The sequence below is a fragment of the Fukomys damarensis genome, unplaced genomic scaffold, assembly GCF_012274545.1.
Source record: "Fukomys damarensis isolate Sample0158 unplaced genomic scaffold, DMR_v1.0_HiC HiC_scaffold_36, whole genome shotgun sequence".
NCBI classification, from domain to species: Eukaryota; Metazoa; Chordata; class Mammalia; order Rodentia; family Bathyergidae; genus Fukomys; species Fukomys damarensis.
In genome coordinates this window covers 16,449,657-16,465,056 of record NW_022900948.1, presented here as the reverse complement: position 1 = coordinate 16,465,056, position 15,400 = coordinate 16,449,657, and the positions used below count along the sequence as shown (strand labels likewise).

Below are 15,400 nucleotides of genomic sequence, written 5' to 3'. Positions count from 1 at the left end.
TTTTTTTTTTTCAGGAGTGGGACTAAACCCAAGGTTTTCACACTGAGCTCCAGCCCCTTATAAATTTTTGTGAAATGTTGAGACAGGATCTACTAAGTTGCCTAGGCTCATCCCCCTGTCTCAGCCTTCCAGACTGCAGAGATTATAGGCATGTGCCACCTGGCTCCAGGTATAATTTCAAAAAGAAATTTTAGTCCTATCACTTTTTTGTTTCAGGCCCTTCAAAAAGTCCTGTGTGCTCCTAGAATAAAATCCAGACTCCTTCCAAGTTTCCCAACCCACTGCTCTAGCCTCATCCTCCCCATTTACTCTATGGTCCACCATGTGAGTCTCTCTCAGTCTTCTGCCTGTGGCCCTTTGTGTGTGCTGTTTCTTCTGCCTGGAACTCTCCTTTCTCATGTAGCCTGGCCCCCTCCTACCTTGTCCGCAGGTCTCAGCTACAGGTGTGCTTTCCCCTGGAGCTCTGTCCCTGCCTGCGTCTTCTCAGTTCCCACAGCACCTTATAACACAGAAGAACTTACACACTCTGGTGTAGCTCTGCGTCATTGTTCTGTCCACTAGCCTGTGAGTTCTGAGCACTTGGGACTGTTTCTACCTTGTTACTCTTCCTATACTCATGTAAAAATATAACTCAGGATTGGCTGCATTTGAGTCTTTCCAAACAAACAGCATTATCACAGAGCTGTGTTCATAGCAGATACTCAGTGAGTCGAACAAGTGACTAAGTGTGGTGATTTCTCCCCACAAGCATGGTATCAGTTCTGACATGCGTGACATAGGCTGCCCCGTGTGGGGAATGGTTCTGAATTTATTCCTGGAGGTATTGCTGTCCTAGTAATACCTTGTGGGTATCTACTATCTTTCTTTCTTCAACGAACTGTTTCCACATTCACAGAGACATGAAGAGTGAGTCCTGCAGGATCCAAGGGGGACTTCCTTGTTCAGTGTGCTGAGTGGCCTCTAGAGAAGTCACTTGGGGGAGAACCACTGTCAGATCGAAAAACTTCACTGGAGCCTACAATCTCACTAGCCCAGGTCCAGGAGGAGGAGTTTGGGGAGATGCACTCAGCCCTGGCACACTAGGAAGTCTCAGTGCACTGAGTCCTGTGCTGTCTGTGGTCATATGGTCATATTAAGAAAGGATGGTAGCTAAGGCTACATAAATAAAGATATAATGCCTAGAAGAAGGGACAGGATACTCCTGATAGATACTACATAGAACCCATAGAAATTATGCAAACACATAGAAAGTAAATAATACATTACTGAATAATCAGTGGATCACAAAAGAAATCAGGGAAGAAATAAAAAGTTCTTAGAAAATGACAGTGGACACATGCATACCAAAACCTATGGGACACAATGTTAGCATTCTAAGGGGGGAAATTTATGTGCTGTGAATGCACACAGAAAAGAATAGAATGATCTCAACCAAACGAGGCAGCTCATGATCCCAGAAAAATATGAACAGTCTAAATCTGAAACTGACAGAAGGAAAGAAAGTATGTAGATTGGTGAAATCAAGACTAAAAAACAATACAAATGATCAATTTATCAAAGGGCGGATGGGAGAGATGGGAGTGAGGAGAGGGGTAAGTGAATTAAAAAGGAACAACTTGTTTTCTCCAGGACTGTAATGTGGGGTTAATTTGGCCTATTGCCCACGTGTGCTGGTGTTTGTTTCTCCTCCCATCCTTTATGCCCTGTCACAGCTGAACTGAATGTCCTTCAGCTCTGTCACATGGCCAGGACATTTGGGCAAGACAGTGACACCATCCATAAGAGGAATTCAGTTCCCACCAAGTACATGCCTAGGATGTTCTGTGCAGGGTGATGGTGCCAGATACAGGAAAATTCAGCCACTTCTGGGATGAGTTGACCATGGCCAACCATTGATCCAAATCCATCACAAAAAGAAGCATCTTTTGGAACTCTGCCACAGGCCAACCAGGGAAAATTAATGGAGTTCAGCTCATCCCAGGAAATCAGTAAAAACCTGCTGCTGTCTTTGTTCTGTGAGCAGCACCTTGGTCACTCTCTTGACTAAAGGCCAACTCCCTTCAGTAGGGGCCCCAGTTGCCCTTCCCATACAGCTTTGCCTGGAATGAGTGTGTGCCTGCAATATCTGGTCCGTTCTTTTTTTTTGGTACTGGGGATCAAACTCAGGACCTTGTGCTTGGGAGGCAGGTGGTGGAACCACTGAGCTAAATCCCCTGCCCCTGGCCCATTCTTGTTTCTACCATCTTTGGGTCAGAAGATTCATTATCCAGTATCAATTCTACATTGTTTATTTATTTTTTGGTACTGGGGATCAAACTTGGGCCCTTGTGCTTGAGAGGCAGGCGCTGGAACCACTGAGCTAAATCCCTGGCCCTCAATTCTACATTTTATTTTATTTGTTTGTTTACTTAGAGACAGTGTTTGGCTATGTAGTTCAGGTTGAACTCACTTTGTAGCTCAGGCTGGCCTAAATCTTGTGGCAATCCTCCTGCCTTAGCCTTCTAACTGCTGATATTACAGACATGTTCCACCATGCCTGGCTCATGTGTATGTTTTAATGAAGACACTGACCTACAAAGGACAGTGACCCTAACATTGGACCTTGACACATGAGTAGAATATCAAATAGTTAAAACCTTCATGATATACGAATGGTGACACATATCTGTAATCCCAGCACTTGGGAGACTGAGAGAGGAGGATCACTGGAAGTTCAAGGCCAGCCTGAACTATATAGTGAGTTCAAGGCCAGCCTGAACTACATAGCCCATCAAAAAACTTGAAAGATAGGCCTGGAGATTTAGCTAAGTGGCATCATTCCTGCCTGGCAAGTGCATGGTCCTGAGTTTGATCCCTGGTACCTATACAAACAAACACTTATTTTTCATTTATTTATTTTGTGGTGCTGGGGATGGAACCCAAGGCCTTGTGCATGTTCTGCAAGCACTTTACTACTCAGCTACACCCCTATCCTTAAAACGTTTTTTAAATGATTCGTCATATCAACAATAGAACATTATCATAAAACATGAAAGTTAAAGCTGCCTTACTATTCCAGAGATGAAGAAATTTGTTTTTCAAAGATGACCCTATAGGGCCAGGGTTGTAGCTCAGCAGCACAGCGTCTGAAGTGGATTTCCAGTACACACACACACACACACACACACACACACACATACAAATGACCCTATAGAGAGTGAGCTCCCATCACTAAGGCATCCCATAAAAATCAGACAGATGGGCCAGGGATTTAGCTCAGTGGTGCTGCCACCTGCCTTGCAAGCACAAGGTCCTGAGTTTGGTCCCTGCTACAAAAAAAAAAAAAAAAAAGTCAGATAGGCATTTTTACCTAGGAGTTTCCAGGATATTATGATACATATATTTTTTGGTTTTCATCCATGGTTCCTGACTCATAGCTCCTTCTCCAAGGCAACCTATAGGAAATAGAATTTCATTTACTCAAGGCAGGTCATAGAATTGAAAAGCTCGCAGATCTCCCATGCCTTACCCCATGCATCTCTGCACCTGTCTCCTTTGTAGTATCTTTTATGCTAAATTGTAAACCTGAGCATTTGCAGGAGTTCTGTGAGCTACTACAGCAAACCAGAGGAACCCAAAGAGGAACTGTGAGAACCAAGTTTATCACAGGCCAGGCAGAAGCCCAGCTAAAACAACCTGGGGCTTGCAACTGGCACTGAAGTAGGAGGCAGTCCTGTGGGACCCACCTGCAGGATCTGACGCTCTCTCCAGGTAGATCAGGCCAGAAGACAACCGAATTAGAGGACACCGAGCGAGGGGTTGCTGCTGCAGAATAAACTGCTTGGCATGTGGGGAAAACCCCACACATTTGGCATTAGAGTTGATCTGGGTTGTGAGAGTGTTGAGTTGGTTTTTCTTTCTCTATCTACTGTGTGGTAGAAGTCTCTGAGTGTCTGGAGACACCGACTGTATTAGCGTGATCGGTGGGTTCTGATCTGTGGGACTCTAGACACCCTTGAGTCTTCTGCTGCCATCTTAACCCTCTTCAAAATAAAACAATTCCTTTTGTGGGACTGGGAGGGGCATCAGATCCTTAAAGTAGGTTCGTATCTTTTGAAAGAGAAGTACCGTTTGGAATAACCGACTTACAAGGTCACAAAACTGCTAGGAGGCACACCATGCTTTGACTTTACTTTCAAACCCTGAGCTTGCAGCTCCTTTATTTCACCACCTCATACTGATGTCCAACTGACTTAAGTGCCTGACTGCTCTTCTTTGTTCAAATGATCTCATGATTCACTTAAGTTTTGTGTTATGGGTTGAATTGTTTCCCAAAATTCTTATGTTGAAGTCCTGACCTTTAATACTTTAGAATCTGGCTATTTGGAAATAGGGTTATTGCAGATATAATTGGTTAAGGTGAAATCATTAGGGTGGATCCCAATTTGAGATCACTAATGTCTTTGTAGAAAGGAAATTTGCACGCGCACACACATGCACACCCACATGCACACACATACACAGATGGAAGAAAATGGCCACCTATAAGCCAAGGAGGCTTGTAACTGCTCTCAGGGTTACTTTTGCCAACCCTTTGATTTCAGGCTCCCAGTCTCCAGAACTGAGAGATGATACACTTCTGTTGTGTGAGCCCCTGGTGTGTGGTACCTTGCTTGTTTGGGTGTCTCAGGATACTAATGCATTTGGTCACCTACGAAAGGCTCATGAGTGCTCGTGTAGAAGTCAGACATATGGCCCAGGATGCTCACTATCTAGCAGAGGAGACAAGACAGGGGCAGGCAGTCACACCAAGGCCATGAGAACACAGAAAGTGGAACACATGGAAGGAAGCTTCCTGCCTGCAGGGAGGCTCTGTGCAGGATCAAAGTGTTCACTCAGGTTCTTGCACACAAGGATGGGTTTTGCTTGTTTGGATGGAGGGAGACTGTCTGGATGGTAGAGAACATGAATACTGCAGCGAAAGGAACAGGAGTGTGCAGGCAGCATATGGGCATGTGGGGCCAAGTGCAGAGGGAAGGCTGGGAAAGCAGGTTGTGAGCAAGTGGTAGGATTTGAGGCCAAGCGTGCAGGCACTGGGAATTCACTGAGAGTCCTGAGCCAAGAGATGCCCAGGAGGGCCAGCTATGGAGGGCAGGGGCAGGGAAGATGAGCTAGGGGTGGTTCCAGGTGAACCATAGTGCAGACCTAGGGAAAGATGTAACAGGGAACTTGAACTTCTGCAGTCTCATGTCTTTTCTCCTTGTCTTCCACTTGCTGATTCATCTGCACTATGGAGAGCTCTGTGCTTCTGAAGTCCTCATCTATGTAAGGGACCCTCTGAAATGAACTTCCCCCAAGCTGAGTGGCCTTGGTCCCAGCAGCCCCCTTGGCTCCCTCACCCCAGGCTTCTCCCTGGGAATGGCACATCATTGTGGGGATTGCTGGGCATGCTGGGACTTGGCAACACTAACCTTGAAATGAACCCAGAGCCTTAGTTTCCTCATCTGAAAGATGGGGTAAGACCCTCATATTGCCTCTTTTGAACAGATAATGGATACAAAAGAGTGATGTAAACTGCAGTGCACCATGGACAGACACATCAGGTAAAGTGTTTTGATTTGGGGTAACAAAAATTACCTAAGTTTAAATATAGTTATAGTCGTACGATTGTCAATGTATTAAAATGTACTGATTCTTAACATTTTAAATTTATAAATTGTGTAGTATACAAATTTTGTTTAATGAAGTAGTTTTATTTGAAATTTTAAAAATAAATTGCTAGTACAGGACTGACTAGTGCAACCATCCCACTAGTAGTATGTTCCTACTGTACCTTTTAGAAAATATCTTGCTCCTCTGGGGTCAGAACTGGGGGCACAGCCCTCACTTGGCCTTACCTGGATAACTAATAACTGCTACTGGTCTCTCCCTTTTTCCTCCATCACTCTAAAGCACTGCTGCTTCACCAGCCCCCACTCTTCCTGGCTCCTCTGCCAAGTAACCAGGAGGAATAACACCAGAAGTGATGGCCAGCATCCCTGCTGCTGGCTAAAATTCACTGCATACCATACTGGGAATTGGACAGCTGGAATGATATGCAAGCTCACTTAGCTTGGGCCCCGGGTTTTCAGTAAAATCTGTGAGGCTCAGGCAGGTCCCAGTACCAGCCAGGTACCAGCAAACCTAGTTCTGGAGGCCTCCCTCACAGCCCTACTCCTCGCACCTGCATTTGTGGCAGCATTGCTGTCATGAACACAGACCTCAGCTGCTCAGCCAGGGGCAAGCCCCTTGATCAGATAGAGCAACTCCTAGGGTAATTTTCTCCTGCAAGCCTTCCCAACACCTCTGGGGAGAGTTATAAAATACCCACTCCATCAGAGATGTTCCAGGTGGCCTAATCGGCTCTGAGAATAACTTCTACACTCACCGCAATCTTGGTGGCTCTCCTGCGGAGCAATAGCTTTGGCTGGTTGAAGTCTGCCAGCAACTTGACTCCCTTTTCAAACTGTCAACACAGCGGTATCATAGCCTCGTTAAAATTGATGTCAGCACAATGTGACAGGGCTGGAGAAAGCAGTTCATAGAAAAGGGCAGATAGAACCTGCTTCACGGTTCTGCCTCACCACCCATCCCTGGTAGCAAGGCAGTGTGAGGTAAACAGGAATGCTAGGCCAGGAAAGGACTGCATGCTCCTGTATCTAACCCAACTGTGCATCACTTACGGAGATGGAGAGGGGCAGAGCACGAGCATCTCCTCCAAGATGGCAAGTTCCAGTGGCCGGAGTGAACTATAGGGAAGAGTACAATGCTGATGACAGGGTTTCTAGGCTAGGTTCTCTGTAGTTTTTTAACAGCAATGCTGGGGGGCTTGGACTTTGTGCATGCCAGGCAAGTGCTCTGCCACTGTGCCACATGCCAGCCCTCCTAGGCTAGGTTCTTTTACTACTTTACCAAGACACTGTGGGCCAGTCTTTGGCCCTGCCCCATTCACCCTCCCAATTTCCACATTAAGCACAGAACTGAGGCTTCAAATGAAATGGCTGACATTTCACAGGTAGGTGTTTGTGGAACACACCTTCACTCGCCCTGCACGTCAGAACTGGTCATCCAGCCTTGCAGCTCCCATCCAGTTGGTCATTTTGTACTCAAATATTTGTTGCAAACCCACTAAATGCAGTTCTCTTTCATGTAGGAGACAATGCCAGAAATAGGTACTGCTGTGACATCACCAAAAATCTCATTATTGGTCCTAAGGGCAGGACCTAGGGCCTCAACATGCTAGGGAAGCTCTCTACCACTGAGCTATATAGCCCAGCCCTGATACTCAGGACTTCATAGCAAGGTTCTTTCACCACAGCCTTATGTCTCTCCCAGAGGGCAGAATTATGTCAAAGGATCCTGGTACCCGGGATAGAACTCAGGACCTTCTACTTGTGAGGCAGGCACGGTGCCACTGAGCTAAATCCCTGGCCCCTGGAAAAATAATTTTAAAAGAAAAATGACAAAAATCCTGGCTTGAGGATGCTTAAGCATCTCACTGGCTACATACGGAAAGTCAAGCAGTGGATGCACCAAAGTTTTGACCAACAAGGCTCTACAGTGGTGGCAAACCTGTGGCATGCATGCGACTGTGTTTTTATGACAAAAGATGTTAATGTAGAGTTGCTTTAATTAAAACCTCAACATTTAGGTTTAACTGGTGCTGGCACTTTGCAATGAATGTTTTGAATTGATTTGGCAGTCCTTAAAAGGTTCACCACTACTGCTCTATGCAAAAGGTCCAAATTTCTTTAGTCTATTTCTGTTGTTTTCCCTTCAGTAGATAAATCTTTTTTAAGAAACAGGATCTTGCTATGTAGTTCAGGATGGACTCAAACACAGCGATCCTTTCACCTCATCCTACTGAGTGCTTGGATTTTAGGCATGTGCCACTAAATCTATTTTTATATAAATGTTCCCATCAATTCGCCACCTTTAACTTATTTGGATAATTGTCTTTTTTCTCCATTTCTATTTCTGAACCTTATTTGCCCACACAGCTTGAATATTTTTCTCTCTAGGAAAATTTCCCTAGAAAGGACACGACCTCGCCAGCCTCTGCACTACAGTAACTCATGTGGGGTTCTTGTTCCCAGGTCCTAAGTAAAGATCACTCCTGGGCTAATGTCACTTTCCTTACTACATACTGTGAGCACCAAAGGCTGGCGTGTCTCTAACCCAATCAGGCTCCCTCTCATCCAGTCAATAAGCCTGGGCTAGGCTAGGTATTTGGTAGACACTAGAAGGTTCCATAAACTTGTACTTTCAGGAAGAATTATTCAAAGTTACCATGTTTGGTACTTAACATATAAAACACTGACAGAAGAAATCATTTTGACAATGCATTAAATATTTGCTAAGTGACAGAGAAGACTGTGGTTTTGGAAGTCAGTTAAACCAGAAATACCTTTTTTTTTTTTGGAGAGGGTCTTGCTACGTAGTTCAGGCTGGCCTTGAACTGTGTAGCCCAGGATGGCCTTGAACTCAAGGCAATTCTAATGCTTCATCCTCTCAAGTGTTGGGATTACAGGTGTGCACCACCACTCCTTGCTCAAATTGAGTTTTAACTTTCTTTGCAAATAATGAATACTTAAAAGCAGATGGGCAACTTAATTTTAAATTATGTAAGTTAGGGGCCCAAATCAGACTAAGTTTTCCTGTATAAAAGTTAGATTCCAATCTTTCATATTATTTTTAAAAGCATTCCACAGCTACAGATACACTGTAGCAAAATAATTCTCAAATCTTCTACTACAAAAAAAGAAAAAAAACCCAAAAAACTATTATGGACAACACTGTCATATACGTATTTCCACTAAACAGCCAAGCCACTGAATAAACAGGGAATACCTTCCCCTTTCCCTCAAGCCCCTTAAGATGACTAAGAATACAGAAAATTTCCCCTTCTGTTAAGGCAGAGCTGGTCTTAGGCAGTGCCTATGGGTGAGGCTTTTCACACAGCACTGCCTCCTTAGCATGCCTATATTGCTAACAAACCAATCTGCTTTCCCTTCAGTCAAACCATGCACATTCAGTGTTGTGCAAAACCCATTTTCCTCCTCCAGACCTCTGTCAGTGAGGGTCACAGATCATCAGTGTTTAAAGACTTCACAAGATATTTGGTTATACCCCTTCAATTTTAGACAGGGAGGGACCCAGAGATCAACACAAGGTCATAGAGAAAAAGTTGCAAAGCCAGTAGAATTCAGATCTCTTTTGAGACTCTAGTTAAGGACTGTGTGTGTGTGTTTCAGGCAGGGTCTCACTACGTAGTTCAGGGCAACCTTGATCTTGCTATATAGCCCAAGCTAGACTTGAACTCATGGTCTTCCTGCCTCAGCCTACCAAGTATTGGATTACTGGCACGTGTCATCATGTCCAGCTTGGTTAAGACCTTTTTTATATTATAGCCTCTTTTTCTTTTGGTACTGGGGATCGAACTCACATCCTTGCGCTTGCCAGGTAGGCCACCGAACCGCTGAGCTAAATCCCCAGCTATAGCCTCTTTTTCTTAATTCATATATTACTCAACTTTAACATTATTTTACTAGGTTTCACTGATCTCAGAGCATCCAATTCTAAATATTATTAAAAGGTGCTAGGATTGAATCCAAGGCCTCATGCTTGCTAGCTAGGTAAGAGCTCAGCCAGAAATCTATTCCCAGCCCCTAAACATTTTTTAAAAGCCTGCATTTCTCCTGTAGTCATCAAGAACGATTAGACACTCAAAGACTCCATACATTTGTGCATTCATTTTTCTATTAACCACCAATATAACACCAAAAACAAAAACACCCGTTCTCTAGTATTTTAACATAAGCTTCCTTTACTATTATAGCTGAATTTAAAAATGTAAGCATACAACTAGGATTTACCAAAGAGTAACGTGTTTATTTCACTTAAAGTCTTAAAAATACTTTTGGCAGTTGTCACATTAATGTCCTATTGTTAAGAAAAAATTCATTAAAAAAAAGCATGAAAAAACAGACCCAAAATGTTAAGATTTTATTTACAAAGCTTTTTTGTTGTACAGAAAGTAAAAATGCTGTTACAATCTCAGTGTAACTGGTAGCCACAGATGGTTGACTCACCAATCACAGCTATCCAGGCTACAGCAAGAGTCTTACACAAAAACCTAACAACGCTTACAATTTTGTTGGGGGCAAAGTCTCCAAGCTTGGTGGTGGATTACCAAGAGGGACTAAATGGAGGAAGGTGGAATGTCACAGGAACTATTCTTTGGCTCTTTGGGTGGGTGGGTGTGTCCTGGGGTTTGTATCACAGCTACCTTTTTTTTTTTTTTTTAAACAGCTACCAAATCCATGAGCAGTCCAACCAATACTGAACAGTTCTGTTTTTGCAGGTTATTTGGGGTATTAATCATCTTCTCCTTCATCATCTGTTTCTCTCTTCCTTTTTTCACCTTTTCCACTTTCTTCCTCCTCTGTACAAATTTAAAAAAATGACTTTGAGAAGAAAAGCATGTTTTCTGAGACAGTACTGATGACATAACATTATTCTGCTTAGGAGATACAAGACAAACAAAAAATAGGTTTTTGTAGGACTTTAATTTTTTAATTAAAAATTTTCCTGTGGTACTGGGAATTGAATTCAGGACCCTGTGCTTGCCAGGCAGGTGAAGCACCACTGAGCCATATCCCTGGCCCTCTTAGGATTTTTATGTTCTTACAGTATTTGAAATGGTGACAGAAACCTGTTTTATCAACTAGTAAAAATTCATCACTATCTTAATGAAACTAACTAAATCTATATTAAATCATATTTCAAAAATCTCTTGAAGCCAGTGACCAGGTCCTTCCCAGTGTAATACCCATTCGTTCACTACTTGGCATAGGGTGGATGCTGAACAAATATGAACCAATGCAAAGCAGAGCAACAACCTGGTTCTCTGAAGACCTAAACAACCAGGAGAATCTCAATGCATAGTAAATAAATAACATCCATTTCACTATACTTAATTGTGGTGGGGAAAGAAGTAATATGATAAAACTGGAAAGGTACTATTTATACATCCTAGTAAATTATGACCCAATTAGTAAGCCTTTTTAATGAAAGAAACCCAACACAGAAATCTCATATTTGCCAGTCCAAGAGAGATCTAAAAGCACTTGAGACATGGAGATCAAGGACTAGCCAGACACCAACCAGGGCCTCAAGCACCAGCAGGTCTTGTAGCACTATTGGGAAAGCTGTACCAGCTCAGGTGCACAAACAAGACCAAAAGGAATGCAGGCTAAGGGCATTTTATTATCTTCTCAGTGGTATGACATCCTAAATAATGGACCTCTTCATCCAACTCTGTTTTGAGATAGGGTCTAGTTATGTCTGTAGTCCAGGCTGGCTTTGCATTATGTAGCCCAGGCTGACCTCAAACGCATTATTTTCCTGCCATAACCCCTCCACTGGTGGGAATACAGGCATGTGCTATCATGCTGGCTTTCATCTAACTCTGAGATCTAAAATGCACGCATTAGACCCACCTTCATCCTCATCTTCATCCTCATCCTCCTCATCTTCATCAATTTCTCCATCATGTCCAAATTCTTCTTCCTAAAGAATAGTAAACAATCTAACATTATAAAGTTAATCCTGCCAAATCAATGAATAAAAAGGAAATATACTACAAACAAACTCCACTTTTTGGGGGGCAGTACTCAGGATTGACCCCAGGGCCTCATACAGTCCAGGCAAATTCTAAGCCACTGAAGTACATCCCCAGTTACAAATAAATCTAACAATAAACCAAGAAGAAAAGAGTAATGTTATTTTTATTTGATTACTACTTTGCTGTGTGAAGTGTTGATTTTCTTTAATAGGCATCTTTAAAAGTTTTTACTCAGAAGCAAGCAGTTTATCTGTCAGATAAGTTTAATTAGTATACAACTTAAAATGAAAAATTAAAAAAATGATTTTAAAATCTTGAATTTCACAGATTTGGACAATCGTTTCTATATTACCCTTTTGTGTGTGTGTGTGTGGGGGAGGTTTGGGGATTGAATCTAGTGCTTCATGAAAATCAGCCCAACCAAGGAGCTATAGGTCTCCATCCTGCATACCCATTCTTATACAAAACTCCCCTAGGACTGTAAGTCATCAAATACCTATGAGATCATACAAATGCTTTACTTATATACAAGAACATGCTTAATGAAAACATTCTCTGCCTATTTTCCAAACCTCCTTGAGAGTTAAGGTATGCTTACTCCTTTCTCCTATCCTCCTAGGGTCTCCATGGTTATTGTATTATTTGGTGCTCCAAAAACTAGACTACCTGCTCATTTAGGACAGGACCACATTCTCACTTAACACTTCTTCCAATATAGCAAGAATATATTTACTGAACAAAGCTAAATATACAAAAAGAACTTCAGACTTGGTAAACACAGTTCTTTTTAATACAAAGGACGAATTATTAATTTTCAGCATTTCCAGTTTTTCCATCATAATGAATACCCAACTCATTCCTTTCTCTCAAAGTTGAAGGGCCAAAACTTATCTTGCAGAGTTGAGCACTGTGTCCAGTTAGGATTCAGTAAGCGTATCACCTGATATTTGAAGGGGTACAAATGCTAGAGATATAGCTTAGCTCAGTGGTAGAATAGTTTCTTAGCCTGTGTTGAGGCCCTGGATTCAATCCTTTGCACTACAAAATAAATAGGGACAAAGACTGAGTTAATCTGACTCACATATTTATTCAGAAAGCTTTTTCCTTGTCTTTCTTAACCCATTTTTGCCTTTGCTACAAAAAAGGAGCAGATACAATGGACTGGGGATATAGCTCAGTGATAAAGCACTTTCTAACACGTATGAAGCCCTAGGTTCCATTACCAGCACTACAAAAATAACCATACTGGTGCCCTGACCTCACTGACTTCATCTTCATCTTCATCTTCGTCTCCTTCTACGTCTTCATCTTCATCCTCTTCTTCATCAAACTCTTCCTCCTCACCATCCTCATCTTCTTCATCCTCCTCATCTTCTCCTTCTGAAAACAGTCCAAAATGGAATTCATTAAACACCTTAGATACACTATGGAGTACAACTGTAAGGGTATATGGGAGCCATGGGCTGGCCCTCAGGACAAATGCTGGGCCACTCCAACATTAGCCTAGACTCACAGCCATCCTCTTTCTACGAGGTTGGTAACTCAACCCCTTCATCCAAGTGCACCACAAAATCAGGAGGCATGAAGTCCTGGCAAACTAGATGTACAATACCACTTCAACCGATGAAATGCCTAAGATTTATTTCAAAATAATACAGCAGGGGGACACAGGCAGAAGAATGCATACATACAGAACAAGATCAGCTCTGAATGATGAGAACACAGGTTTGTTCTATTATTTCTACTTTTGTCAATGTCTGAAGCTTTTCACCATAAAAAGTTAAAAACAACAACAACAACAACAAAAAAACCAAAACAACAAAGCAAGCTCCCTTGCCTTGAGTAATGGTCAGAGTCAGGCACTCTGATCACAGACCTGGAAAGCACCCCTAGAACCTGCTGTGCCCTGATCACAGTATAGTTTGGGCCTGGCTCTACCCTACTTCTGTGCACCTCTGGTGAGACAGCAACTCTCTCTATTGGTCTCAGGACTCACTGCTCTCTCTTGCCTCCTGAACATTCTGCCCTTTCTTCTCTGCATGCCCAGCTCTGACCATAGTCCCAGGACTTCTCCAAGCAGGTTTGCCAGACCGCTTTAGCCCAAGCTAGAGGCTCTTCCACAGGCACCCAAGGCTTCTCTATTATTCCATACTTTTCCTGTAACTTTGACTAATGAAAAGAAAAAAAATTCTCCTTTGTAGATAGTACTCTACAAGTGGACAGGGACCATGTCCTTTTTTTCTCAATGTTTACCACAATGCCTCGTACACAGGAAATCCTCTAATATTTGTTGCCTGACTGATATCTGTGCTTAGGAACTGGCCCCTCTCTCCAAGGAGTTTCCAGCAGATTGAGGCAAACTTAGGTAACAAGCAGTTTTTAGGAATAAATGGAAACCTACAGTGAAGGGAAGAGCCATAAACATTTGGAACTAGGTTAGATGTCTTACTCTTTGTCCACTTACTACTATGTATCTCATCAATCTTTGCCTGTCTCACTTGGCTGCAAAACAAAACCATAAAAATGTTTCCAAATCCTGTACTAACATTAATTGCAGCAAAACAGCCTAATGTATTTCCCTCTTCCTTTTTCTTGGCTATTTCTACCTTCAGCATTAACTGGCCAGCCTGAACTACATAGTAAGACCCTGTCTCAAAAAGGGGTGGTGGGGGAGGATTAAAAGTGTTTCAAATATAACAATGGCATGAAGTCCACCAGTATTAGAAATTTTTCTTTCTTTTTTTTTTTTCTACGTAGCTTAGGCTGGCAAACATATGAATCCACAGTTCCATAAGAATTACAAGTAAGTTTTATGGGTTGGGTGGAGTAGTCAATGCTCTCTAGACTCAAAATTTAAGGACCATTTGCTAAAAAACCACTTTGAATCATTTGAACATGTGATTTTCCTGTCTCAGCCCCCGAAGTGCCAGGATTATAGGCATGTTCTACCATGTCCAGTAGCATCAGGAATTATGAGACCAAGTTTCTTCAGGCTGAATGATGCAAAAACAAATCTCACTGATTCCAATATGCCAACCTTTCTTGCACCCAGGACTGGTTTTGTGGAAGACACTTTTCTAATGGACTCATGGGGATGGAAGAGAAGATATATAGTTTCAGCGTGATTCAAGCCCATTAAATTTATTGTACCATTTCTATTATTACTACACTGTAGTACATAAGGAAATAATTACACAAGTCATAAACTTGTTTTCGTGCAACTGGATGGTCCCTTTTAGGGATGCTTAGAGAAGACGATGACACCTGGCGTGTTGCTTATGTCTAGTCTACTCTCTAATCTCATTTCGGCTGCTGTCAATGCAGAAAACCCTGCTTTTCACAAAAATAGGAAGCTGGAAATAGGAGAAGGCTTTTTTGTGCTTCTATAGTAATCTCAGGACAATCCACTTGACTTTAATCCTGAAAATATGGAGATCTGAAGTTCTCTGAACTCACTTTAAGGCCACCATCACATGCAATCTCATGTAGTTGATTTTCTTCTAACACAGACAAAGCTGATCACCTGCCTTATTCACAAGTGGGTTGCAAATCCATTCCTTTTGTTTGAGGGTCTTTTGTGACTGGGAAGCAGTGCTCTCTTTGGAAAGCTGAAAAAGGTGATCATGCACTAGCTTCTGTATAAAACAATGACTGAGGATGGGTGTGCTGGCACAAGCTTATAGTCCCAACACTTAGGTGGCTGAAGCAAGAGGAATGCCAGGAGTTCAAAGTTAGTCTGACTGCATAGCAAGAGTC

At 42.5% G+C, this 15,400-nt stretch overlaps 1 protein-coding gene and 1 pseudogene across 1 annotated transcript in view; one reads left to right on the top strand and one right to left on the bottom strand.

Moving 5' to 3' along the window:
- LOC104855523 overlaps positions 1–5,951 on the top strand; it is a 14,630-nt pseudogene extending 8,679 nt beyond the window's left edge.
- Positions 5,952–10,296: 4,345 nt separating this feature from the next.
- Anp32b (acidic nuclear phosphoprotein 32 family member B) overlaps positions 10,297–15,400 on the bottom strand; it is a 23,968-nt gene continuing 18,864 nt past the window's right edge. The window contains exons 5-7 of the mRNA XM_010614400.3: positions 12,903–13,024; positions 11,520–11,589; positions 10,297–10,462 (exon numbers count right to left, since the gene is read on the bottom strand). Of these exons, the coding sequence (XP_010612702.1) occupies positions 10,395–10,462; positions 11,520–11,589; positions 12,903–13,024 (260 nt within the window). The 3' untranslated portion in view covers positions 10,297–10,394. The remainder of the gene's footprint in view (positions 10,463–11,519; positions 11,590–12,902; positions 13,025–15,400) is intronic.